Source organism: Falco cherrug, chromosome 10 (genome assembly GCF_023634085.1).
Source record: "Falco cherrug isolate bFalChe1 chromosome 10, bFalChe1.pri, whole genome shotgun sequence".
NCBI lineage: Eukaryota > Metazoa > Chordata > Aves > Falconiformes > Falconidae > Falco > Falco cherrug.
This window is the reverse complement of record NC_073706.1, coordinates 26669109-26682185: the sequence shown is the minus strand read 5'-3', so window position 1 is coordinate 26682185 and position 13077 is coordinate 26669109. Positions and strand designations below refer to the sequence as shown.

Sequence of the window (13077 nt, the reverse complement as noted above, 5' to 3'; positions counted from 1 at the left end):
CCTTCAGGATTATTCATGAGTTCTATTATCTCACAGCTGGTATGCACTGGGCGCTCTTTTAATTTTTTATGAGGTGAACCCTGCCTTTTTTGTGCAACCTCATCTGTTGTGATGACTCATTTCATGTGAGTGTGAGGTAGCACCAAACCCAGATCTCTAGTCTAATTAATGCTCCGTGGAATTCAGCTTTCCCATTCCACAGGAGGTCTCATTACTTCCTTTAGATTGCCAAGTATACTCCTAAAACAGTATGATTTCCAGAAAAGAGATAAACTGTCAAAAATAACAAATCAAAAATGAGGTCATCCTAGAGATATACTTGGTGGCAAGAAGCAGGGTTAAACGAAGATTCACATTTAAAGAAACAGAACCTATCATTAACTCAGACACAAACACAGCTAATCAAAGTATTTACCTGCTGAATTAACATGCAGACATTACTCTGCCCTATCAAAGTAGTCTCATTCCCCAAGATACAATGCATAAAACCAGGCAACTTCAAAAGATATCTTCAGAGTCTGCAGGTAGCTTGATTTTTAACACTGCTTTTATTCCATATATGCATACCCTTCCCCACTTTGTCTTGTAAAATTGTAGCATCTACATCACTTCTGAAGCCACTGGATTCCCATTCCCAACATTCCATAGAAGAACAGGATGCAATGGCAAAGAGGAAAACCTCTGAACATAGAAAGCTGCCCGTTACCAGACTTGAATGCCTTTAAACGAGCAGCTCCAAGCCTTCCAGACAACTTTTATCTTGTTGTTTCTTACCTCATTTAATGTTGTTGGAATAAGGCAGGCGTTTTTATCTCAGTAGCACAGAAATCATCCGAGAGATGCAGAGAGTCATGGTCTCTCTGCCAAAATCCCCAGCTTCTGCGACTGAACACACCATAAACATGTATAAAACTGAAACATCAACACTGAAAACAGTGTATCTTCTTCTGATGCTAAAGATTGCCAGAGACTTACCTGAAGAGAAAATTAAAAATTCATTTCTTACACAGCTAGTGCTTTTTGCATTTCTGCTAATCAGCCCAAATTTCTATTTCAAGCACTAACTCTCTGGCTAATTTTGTATTTCAATTGAAAACTCATCTCTTAAAAACTTTTTAATTAGCCCTTCTTTCAAGTTGTATAATTGTTAATTAGTTGCTCACTGTTAATTTTCAGTTTGCTGGCATAGTGCTTTGAGAGTTTATAAATAGCCCTCTGCATACTGGTTTGTATTGTTGTAATGTGACAAATCCAGCAGACCAGGCACACGCATCAGGGAAGAGACTGGCATGCTTCTGACATCTACTTCACTAATAAATCCTACAGATTATAAAATGAAACCCGTATGAACTCAGTAAAATTAATGATATTTTATTAATAGAAAATAATATAAATGTATTGGTGAATTGACCTTGGCTTGCTGACAGGTGCCCACCAAGCTGCTCTATCAATCCCCTCCTCAACTGGACAGGGGAGAGAAAATGTAACGAAAAGCTCATGGGTCAAAATAAGGACCGGGAGAGATCACTCACCAGTTACTGCCATGGGCCAAACAGACGGGCAAAATAATTTAATTTATTGCCAATCTAAATCAGAAGTAGGATAATGACAAACAAAAAGAAATCTTAAAACACCTTCCCCGCATCCCTCCCTTCTTCCCAGGCTCAGTGTCTCTACTTCCCCCCTCCCCACGGCACAAGGGGCTGGGGAATGGGGGTTGTAGTCAGTTCATTATACGTTCTTATCTGCTGCTCCTTCCTCCTTACGCTCTGTCCCTGCTCCGGCGTGGGGTCCCTCCCATGGGAGACAGCTCTCCATGAACTTTTCCAGCATGGATCCTTCCAACAGGCTGCAGTTCTTCACACCCTGCCCCAGCGTGGGTCCCTCCCAGGGGGTGCCAGCCTCCAGGCACAGCCTGCTCCAGCCTGGGTCCCCCACAGGGTCACACGTCCTGCCAGCAAACCTGCTCCAGCCTGGGCTTCTCTCCCCATGGGGCCACAGGTCCTGCCTGGAGCTGCTCCAGCACAGGCTGCCCACGGGGTCACAGCCTCCTTTGGGCACCCACCTGCTCCAGCGGGGGGTCTCCATGAGCTGCAGGTGGGGATCTGCCCCACATTAACCTGCGTGGGCTGAGGGCACAGCCTGCCTCACCGTGGGCTTCACCACGGGCTGTCGGGGAATCTCTGCTCCGGTGCCTGGAGCCCCTCCTGCCCCTCCTTCCGCACTGACCTGGGGGGCTGCAGGGTTGTTGCTCTCACATATTCTCACTTCTCTTTCCCAGCTGCTGTTGCACTGCAGTTTGTACCCATCTTAAAAAAGCTACCATGGAGGCACTACCAATGCTGCTGTTTGGTTCAGCCTTGGCCAGCAGCTAGCCCATATTGGAGCTCTATCAGACATGGGGGAAGCTTCTAGCAGCTTCTCACAGAAGCCACCCCCATAGCCCCAACACTACCAAAACTTTGCCATATAAACCAAACAAGTTTATTCAAATTATTGCAATTTATATTAATACACTGTGATAGTAGTCACATGTCTAAATCAGGACTGAACAGCCCCAACATCTTTTCAAATACAGAGAAAAGAAGCCTTCTGGAAGGTACGCCAAACATAAAGAAACAGAAACAAGCGACAACCTAGATGCAGTACAATAGTTCACCAACATAGTGAGACTCTTCTACTTAACATTAAGAAACAGCATGACAAATGGCACAACTGTGAGAGACGACATGCATAAGGAGCAGAAACATACAAGGGAAGCAGAAGTGTCACAGCTCACTGCCTACAAATCCATGCATCTGAAGTACAGTATGGAAGTTCCTTACTGATTTTTAGAAGTTTTTCTAAATAGAAAGGAGAAAAACTAGTAAGTTTTGCTGGAGAATCCAAATGATGGGCAATAAAGGATGGGAATTTGGGTACTGAAATTGGGAAGTTGACATAAAATACATTATTGGACTAGCCAGGAAAACCAACATAATGAAATCAACTTAAAAGGGCAGAAAAAAAGACAACTAAACTAAAAAAAAAAAAAAAAGAAAGAGATGGCAGAATATCCATGCTGGAAGATCAACACAACTCTCAAATAAGTGCAGAAAAATGTCATTCATTAGAATATATTTTAAATAACCCATTAGATGTCAAATCCAACTTTTTGACATAACTTTTCAGGGTTTCTCAATGATGAAAATCTGCTTGCTTTTTTTTTTTTTTTAATGCCATACAAAATTCATTGTAAAAGTGGAAGAGCTGTATGTAGCTTTTGTGACTTTTATAGACTCTTAGAGCAATCTGTGAAAACATGAATTCACACACATGCACACTCAACACTTCTGAGCATCATTATTTAAACTGCATATTTTGTCAGCAGCTTTAATTTTTCAAACTGTAAATATCAAGACACTTTCTTATGTATCATTGAATGTTAAGTACAAATGAATGTGCATACAAAATGCAAAGTAAAGAGTCTATATAGCTTAGATGGTGACAAAAGCATTTAGCAGCATTGTGTACCATTCCTGCAATTTTATATATTAATATTGTCACTGACGCTGCAGACCGCATTGCCTGATGCCCCTAATATGAGAATATTTAGACTGCCCTCAGACTTTATAACTTTCACTGACTATCCTTAAAAGAAGGATAGTCAAAAGAAAAGCCTTTCAAAAAGTTTTTAAGTACCATGGAGGAGTGGTGACTGGAATACTGTCACTGCTGTCTTTGTTGACTAGATAAGTAAAAGACTTGCTTCTCCAAAATTACCGTTTTAATAAGAACTTTAAATATCAACACTTAAATACATAGAGATGAATGTGCTACATTTGTCAAATTACAACACACTACCAAGAAATTTATGTATATTACCCCCTCTATTGGATCAAATCTGTATAGTCATCCATACTGCATTGCTGGCCAACAAAGCATATATATACATTTTTTGCCTCAAAACTCTAATCTTTGTACCATTTACAGCCGGTTTAGTTACACAAAATTTTTGTTCAGCATAATATATTTATTTGTAAAAAGGATCCCAACTTTGGAAACACATTTTGGATGCCAAAGATGAAGGCATGTGTCTGACCAGTGTGTAACACTGTATAAATCCAGCAAATGAACATTTCTTAAAAGCAGTTTTTCTCACATCTCACAGCATGACATCCCTTCTCCACCTTGCACAACTAGCTTTCCTGACCAGTAGACAGAAGTATTTCCTCTCCCCCTGCTGTCTCTTCCCAGATGTCTCACCTGCTTGCAGGAAGCAGCATCCAAAATGCAATCCTGCTTTATCATGCACTAGCTCATGCTTTAGGTAGGACCTGCACGGACATGTGAAAGGGAGCTTATTCCTGAGGCCTAAGTAGAAAATTATTTTGTACTAGTAGAAAATCCTAAACTCTTTGGTTAAGCAAAGCAACAGTACTTTCTCCTATGGGACACGTCCTACTGTAACTCATGTAACTGACAAAATCCTAAGCCCTGAAGACATCCAACAACAATGTATATAGTGACTATTATACTATAAAATTTACATAATCACTTTTGCTATTTAATATGATCTTTGGGGGTATAGAAATAACAATGCACTACCTCCAGATCCCTGTACAATTACAAAAATAAACCCTAAAATACCTTAACAGCATTCCCCTCAAAAAAAGGTTAGACTGTAGCTCCAGAATGTCATTATTTTAGCTTCACAGTAAAGAGGTTATTACTAATTATACATTAAATGAAGAAAATTTTCTGAGTTATGAGAACTGGAAATCTCTGAAAGCCATACTACAAAGACGTGCATTATAATCTAACTCTCCCAGCTGCAGCCTTTGCACTTCTATCTAATCTCTATCTCTAACTTGTGATTCTTGCAGCAACCTTTTCTGTGCTCAGCACATATTTATCTGCATGACCAACGCAATCAGAAAGAAAAAGCAGCACTTTCAACATGCTGTAAAAACTCCACCAGATGGCACCCAAAGACAACATGACCCACTACTTCAGCATGACTATTGCACACTTTTTTTGCTGTAAGGATAAAAATAAACCTTAAGGTTCATGATTTTAGCACATAGCATATAAAACCATGTATCTCTGTGATTCACTAGTCCACGTGTTTTAAGAAAATAGAAACATTTATAAACTGTATATTAGACTAATACCAAATAATGAAAGAAAAATGTTAAAAAACTGTTATCAGTATCTGTGAAATTACACTTGTATTATGTTCTTTCCTTAAAAATTTTTCCTCTTTGGTGAACACAGGTACCTTCCTCTTCCTTCTCAGCACATTTTTTCTCCTTTTGCCTCTTTCAGCTGAAAATCTCCTTTCGTTGTGTTCCAAAAGAGTTATCTTTCTCTTTTCATTATGATAGATCTCCAGAAACTTAGAACTGATAAAACGTATCAGGTCTGAGACTGACCTTGACATCTCTTGGCCTCCTACCCCTTCTAGTTGTAATAGACGACCAAAACTTCACAGTATACATGTTCATGAATAGCCACATTTCTCGTCTCCCAAATTAAGTACATATACTGGCTTTAACTCTGAAAAAAATAGCATTACTAACCCTGTCAAAATGTTTAGCAATAGGCTATCTTTGTTTTTTATAGAGGCATCCTTAAAATTCTAAGTTATATAGCAGACATCTTTGTGCATCACCTATATACCAGAACATTATGTAGAGCATTTCTAGGACTTCTTCAATAGTTAAGAGGCAGGGAAGCAAGGGTGTGCTTGACAGTGCAAAGGCAAGACAATAGTTACTCTACTAGGTAGAAAAGGCTCAGACACAAAGACTCCAAACCCAGGTATTCAAAGCATTACTAATTAAAAAGTATGCCAATATTACCCCAATAACAGAGCGAAATGTACCAATAAAAGGGAAACTAAATTAGAGCGTAAACAAAGACAGATTGAGTCAGATTCAAATAAAATAGCAACGTGTCTCATCTGTTTTGCATGTTCACAGAAAAACAGAAACTTATTTTAATAAAGGTAAGTGGAAACATGGGGCCTTCTGCTGGTTTCAAATGTAGAGTTCCCAGCAAATTCTGCATAAGCACCATTTTGCTTTCAAAAATGACCCACAAAGACCTAGTTAAGAAAGGATTATTGACTTTTTTAATATATTCCCAAATTACCATGGAAAAAAAAAAAAAAAACAACCAAAAAAAGAGACACCTGCAGGTGCGGTGTCCACCTAATGCTTGGACTCTCTCCACACATTGTCATGTAGAATCAGCTATACTGGTAGTTCTTGTCTAATCTACAAAGAAACAGGGGGTGAAAAATCTTATTATCTGACTTCTCATCTGATCAGTGGTTATTTCAAACATGTGTGTTCCCTTCACAAAATATGCAACTTGTACTGGTATTATACTGGTACTGGAAGTTTAATAATGTAAACATACTGCATATAATGCAATTAGTTTTGAATCTTAAGTCAGAGGGTGTTACCTAAACAGCACACACGAACAGAAAATACTGAATGACTCCTGCCACCATCTCTCTGTTCCTACCACTTTTCAGGCCACTGACCGTCACTCTTGTGACAGCTAATGTCTGTAGATCTACTAAATTTCCAAACATTCACATCAGTATTGGCTCACAGCACAGAGCACTAAACCTCAAGTATACAGAACTCCACTTGTAGAAAAAGGTAATACCTCGTTTTATTCAAGGGAAGACTTTAAAAATGAAATTTATTCCAGAGTACACAGCAGGTCCTTAGGGGCTGTGTATTGTTGAAGGCTATGCAAGCCTGCATTAGTACCGCAGTGGGCTTTTCATCTCATTTTAAGTGGATTTACTGATCATAACCAACCTCTGCAGTCATCAGTCCCTTACCAACAGCACTGGTAACAGCACCTTCCTTATTATGGTTGTCCAAAACACCTCAAATCAGCTTAAATCCATCCCAGAAGTCCTCCAGCAGGAAGCCCAAGAGGGTCTTTTTGGCCCGTTTTGAGCTCCACGTAAGTAATAAGCAACGTCCCAGATAGCTGCCTAGGGCTGGAGGGAGACCGTTGTGTTTCATGGAAACAGCTACAGCTAAAAGAAATAGCAACCAGCCAGCCATAATTAATGAGTTGCCATCCTCGAATCCAAATAAAACCATGGAAGACTTTTGGTGAAGCAGCGGGGAAACACCCACCCCACCCACCAAAAGAAAACCAATCCCATCCTATAATCCTGAACATCAGATATGCTGAGTGTGAGCAAGCACTTGAAGATTAAACTTTCCCTAATCTCATCACCAACATCCTTCCATCCTCAGTATCTGGTTCCCTTATTTCACACGCAGCCTGAGGATAAACAGCTGAAAGATGATTTCCAGGACAACGCTGCCTTTGCTCCTTCTGACAGCTGCTCCCTGTAGCGCCGAACCCGGGTGCCTCGGGCTCCCGCCGGCCCCTCCCCGGCACAGGGCGCCCAGGGCCCGCCGAGACAGCCCGGCACAGTCACACTTCGCCGCCGGGCCCGGGCCCGCTCCCCGCCGGGCGAGGGGAGCCGGCTGCCCAGCCGCAGCCCCGGGGGAGCGGGGGGGCGAAAAGCCCCAGGGGAGGCGGGGGACGAAACCGGGGCCGGCTCCGCGCGGCTCCCCCGACGCTCGCCACCGGCCCCGTTGGGGGCCCGCGACGCCGGCACGGAGCCGCCCGCGCCCAGCCCGGCGCCGACTCGAGCCCGGCCGCTACAACCGCCGCCGGCGCCATGGCCGAACAGCGCCCGCCGCGCCCACTTTACTTCCCCCAGTTCCACGACCGCGCCGAGCCCGTCCCGCCCCCGGCCGACGGCGGCGGCCCTTGGACCCTCTTCCCAGCCATGTGCGGCCCGCGGCAGCCGCCGCCGCCTGCGGCCGGGGTGCCCCGCTGGGCCGCGGCGCTGGCGCCCATCCCCTACGAGCCGCTGCGCTTCTTCTGCCCGGCGGCGGCCTCGCCGGAGGGGGCGGGCGCGGCGCGGCGTCCCGGGGAGCAGCCGCAGCTGGAGGGCGAGATCTGCGAGCTGGGCATCCGCCTCAAGGAGCTGGAGCTGCGGGCGCTCATCGGCGACGGCTTCGACGCCCAGCAGTGTGCGTCCTCCCGCCGGGGCCGGGGCCCGGGGCCAGCGCGGACGGGAGCGTAGGGGTAGGGTCCCCCGCAGGGCGCACCCCTGGCACCCCAGCCGGCCGCGGGGGCAGGGGGCTGGGGCAGCCCCTCAGGTTTTGCCCCCGGACTCTTGCCGGCCGCAGGTGCCCGAGGAGCACATGGGGTGTGGGGAGCAAAGCCCTTGTCCGGTGTCATCTACCCGAGTCCCTGGTCCTGCACAACCACATAAAAGAGGCACAAGAATTATGGATGTGGTGACTTTTGCACAAAGGAATGAAACCCCCAACGTTACTAAGTGTTAGCAAAAAGCCAGTTCCATCACCGCTCAAATCAGAGGGCGTTTGTACATGCAAAAAAAATCACTACTAGCGAGGTGCTGCAGTAGTCAACTGCCACTTACATAAAATAAAGGCCACTGATGACCACAGATAGTTGGAGGTATAAAAAACAAAACAAAAAAAGTCAAATAAGTTTGGCATTTAATTTTAAAACCTGCTGGCCATGAAGGAAATACAGGAAATCAAATAGCTCAGCAGACAGCTATTACCGAGCGTTGCAGTAGGGAGGCCAACAACTGCTAAGGATATTATGCCCATAATTTCCTTCAAGGCCACGGGCTGCCAGTCAAGAAACTTTCAGGAGTGCAAAGGTTACAAGAACACAGGAAAAATGTCCGTCAGATACACACATTCAGAGGCAGATCTCAAAAATACTCTATTCTAATAGGTAGTTTGCATACACTTACTTTTCAGAACAGGAAATTAATGAGCTTATTTCCTTTGTTACAGCCATACATGCCTTTTCCCATTTAATACCTATTATTTTCAAAATGTGAGAAACTTTAGTTTTCAGATATTTGCTAGACAAGAAATTGTAAGGAATTATTACTTTGCTTAACTCGTTATTTGATTTTCTTAAAAGTATTGTAAAGTATTAATTACAAAATTAATGTAGAATTATGTTTCATTCCTGTTTAGATAAACTTCTGAAGGCACTAAAAGAAGAAAAGATACAACACCTGAAAGCAAGGCAGAAGCTAAAGAAATAGCCACCAACATGATGAGGATTATTTCAGCTGGATATTCGGTCACTACATCACTATAAAATATTTTAATGGATATTTAATATTATTTTTCTACTTAGTATATGCTAGTCTCCTACCAAATTAAAAAATGCAGCACATTTTCATCTTGACTTTTTTGTGTATTATTCCTCTGGTACTAGCTACTGATCACACTACTATATATTTTCACTTTTTTTTTCCCAGTAACTATAGGCAAACAGGATGGCTAATATTTTCTTCAAAAACACTGAGAAATTAATGCTGCTAATATCAAGATCCTTAGCAGTTCACTGACCATGTTCAAGATACATGTAGCAAGGAAACACAGTAATTCCAAAACAAAATAAAGGAGGGAGGAGTTTGTGTTAATTCTAGGTACATTAAGTGAAACTGAGTGTAAATAGACATGGTCAGAAGTCCTATGCCTCTAAGCAAGCTTTTTGTGTTAGCATAAAAACCCTAGCTACAATTACAGTGTATTCTTTTATTGTCCATAGTATACCACAAAATTACAGAAGTTATGGCTTGAGTCAGTTTTTTTAAGAGAATGGTTGTATAACATTAACTTTCAGCTCAGCCTGTGGCAGTTTCGGGAGTGACAACATCCTTACGTCCCTTTCAGGACAAGGGAAATGGACAGAGGCAGCCATGACAGAGTGAAGATCTGCAGAACATCTGCCACTGAAAAAGTAATGCCATGTGTGGCATCAAGAATAACCTAACACAGTAGTAAATAGGCTCATCAGACTGATAAAAAGATCCCAATTACTTTTTCCTGTTCTAATTCAAGAGCAGTATGTGGCAGCATGAAATAATAGTCACCAACCCTGAAGCTATCGTATTTTAGCAAGCAGCATTTTTTTTTTTTTAAAAAAAAACCAGTAATATTGTAATCTGTTTTTTTTAACTGCATTCATGTTGCTCGACTATGAAGCATTTTAACACAATAAGATATCAAAATTTTATTTCCTATTACTGCTTATTCCAGCATTCACTTTTTTATTATCTTCATCTTTCCAGCCTGATTTTGATCCACCCTACACTGAGTTTATATGAAAAAAATATCTAGTTTATAATTCCTGTTGTCAATTGGAAAGCTATAATAGGCACATTTTATGAGAGCAGCTAGAAGATCTTAAACAGAATCTTACCGTCCACAATTGCTGTTGTCAGCCGGGTGTCTCCACCAATACAGCAGTTCAGGGCTTCACCTGCTAACTGATGTGGTTTTTTAACAAAACACGGCCTAAGCAGGGCTGGGGGAGCATGGCAAGGCCTCAGGCAGGGCAGGGTGAGGGGCCAGGCCCCGGGCCCACACAGGAGGCCCAGGGGCAGGACTGGTGACAGGGCTACCTGTAACACCGGCCCACGGAGGGTCTCAGCATGGCAGCCCTGACACTCAGACACCCCTTCGCCTGCAACACAGCCCAGGCCGGGGTGGGAGCTGGGGCCTGAGCTTAAACCGTGCTCCCAGGGCAGAGAGCAGGCCATGGGGGCCCAGAGGCAGCTGCTGAGGGTGCCTGCAGCCCGTGGTCCCCGGGGGCCTGAGGCCTGGCCACCACCCAGGCCAACGGTCACTTACTAGGCTGATGGCCACTACCGTTGGCTTTCCCCAAACGCTCCAGTCCATCGTCTACCCCAGCAGAAACACCCTCCCTCTGCAGCCTCCTTAAATCCACTCTTCAGGCCCGCCTTGGCACCATTTAATTGCTGCTTAGCTCTTTAGAGCCTGATTAACGATATTGTGCTTCTGGCTAAACAGTTCTGGTTTCAGTAGTTGGCATCTTTTAAGCCATTTTACTCTAGACAGTGCACAAGTAACTTCGTAAACAAAGTATTTTTACACCCGGTCGGAAAATGCTCACCTAAACACTGATGATTTCTGTCTTTCCAACCACCCCTTGGAGGCTGAGGCACTAAAAGGTGAATCTAGGTGCCTAAAGGACCAGATTATTACCAAAATACCTTGGAAATTTGGGCTTTGGTGTTTCACAGCTCCCTCTGTAGAATGATGAGAAAAAGTTTCTCAGAGTTTTGAGGCTAAACCTATGAACAGATACTGAAATAGTTAATTACTATGAAAATGGGAACTGTATTGGCGCCTAAACTGTATAATGGAAGACAAACTTGGACAAGACAAAAAGGGCCAACATACAGGGGCCTGCAAAGGTTTTGGGCAGAACTAAGAGCTTTTAAATCAAGTTAGGTAGCAGAGGAACTAAATTTTCCCAAATCTCCAGAATAATTTTGATCCTAAACCACTCTAAGTTTTCCCATGGTTATTGCAAGGGCCTACAAGGATTTCCATTACATGTGATCACTGCTTCCTATTACTTCCCCTCACCTTCTACCAACTCTTTCACATTGCATCCAGCTCTTATCAGCCATTACTCCCTCAGGTTTTCCTGCCTTAAACAGAGCTACTTTTCCCAGCACACAGTTTAAATTTTTTCCATCTGTTGTTCAGTGTGTCATACAGCCTTTATGTTAAAACAACATTTTATGTTTAATTAGTGGGTGATAATGCAGGGAATAACATCAGTTAATAGGTAATCTCAATTAAAGTTGCCAGGGGACACATATCTACTGAAAAAAAAAAAATATCATTTTGTTCACATGCCAAAACAAGGCAGAATGGCTTCCCTTGGCCAGCATTGGCCACGGCACTGTGCTATCAGGACGCTTTGGTCAAAGTCCTTTCACTGAAGCATCTCAGCATTCCAAGATCTTTAAAGGATGGAGGCTATCTTCACTGGAAAGCCAGTCTGACCTTCTGTGTGTGAAGGAGCACCTGCAAAAGTACTTTAGAGTCTGTAAGGGAAACACAGGACATACGATGAAAAATTTCTGCCTGGAAAAGAATCACTGTTTGTACTTTTCATTGGAAATGCCAACACATTCATATGCATGAATCTGGTGAGAGAGTAATAGCTTGTATTAAGAGCCAGAACAAACCACCAGTCAAACATAATGGCACGCATGATGATTCTTATTTGTCCATGAACATTTTAATTACTTTTATTTTTCTTCTCTGACCTTTTCTTCACCTGACCTTGCCAGTAACTTGCTCTCATCTCTGTAGGCTTATGGGTTCATCTCAAAACTAATCTATTTATTGTTTCTTTTTTAAAAACTAAACATATAAGAAACAAAATAGAATGAGCATTCTTACTGCAGGATTTTTATTCATAAATTCATTTTTTTATTGTTTCTGTTCTTTTAGACTGCTTAGGGAAAGCTAAGCCTGCTGTTTAGATGCCAGCACACCTCAGATCTCTTTCATATAGCAGCTGCCTTGTGACTCAATAAATCTATCCCTATTGTATTCAAGAAAGAAACATTAGGCTACGATTTTGACTCATGGGCAGAGATCTCAAAACATCAGTAGGTTGCTCCCATTTCCAATTCTTAACAAAGAAAGCTTCTCAAAAAGCAGAGTATCACATCTTTTCAGTCAGCCTGAGGGCTGAGAAGTGACAGCTGCCTTACTGAAAGAACCATGTCCACACCTACCGTGATACTCCTGTGCTTGCCCAGGAGTGCCCTCAGGTCTTTTACTTTGGAAAACTGAAGCAGCCTTGTCTGCTTTATGATGGGAAGAATTAGACAGAAAGTGATTTGAAAACAAGAATGCATTTAAGCTGTGAAATATTTTGTACCAAACAATTGGGTCCATCAGGTTTTAGACTGCTTTATTTTAGAGTTTGCTAGGTTAAAATTCTCCAAACAGATATTCAAGCCTTATTACAAATGGATCATTACAATATAAATTAATCTTCAAGTAAAACTGCCTTAATTAGCAGAGGGAGAGATTACAGAATAAATCTAAGAGAACTAAACTATCATAAAGTTATTTTTCTATTTTCAGCAGTGAATGCTGCATGGTAGCTTCACCTGTCCTGAAAATTCAGAGCTAATATCTCAATATAAATAGG

The 13077-nt window shown here is 42.6% G+C and overlaps 1 protein-coding gene across 1 annotated transcript; it reads left to right on the top strand.

Moving 5' to 3' along the window:
- Positions 1-7705: 7705 nt before the first annotated feature.
- On the top strand, positions 7706-9127 carry C10H11orf91 (chromosome 10 C11orf91 homolog). Its single transcript, XM_055722566.1, has 2 exons — positions 7706-8063; positions 9057-9127. Exons 1-2 carry the CDS (start codon positions 7706-7708, stop codon positions 9125-9127), a joined length of 429 nt encoding a protein of 142 aa, XP_055578541.1.
- Positions 9128-13077: the final 3950 nt, after the last annotated feature.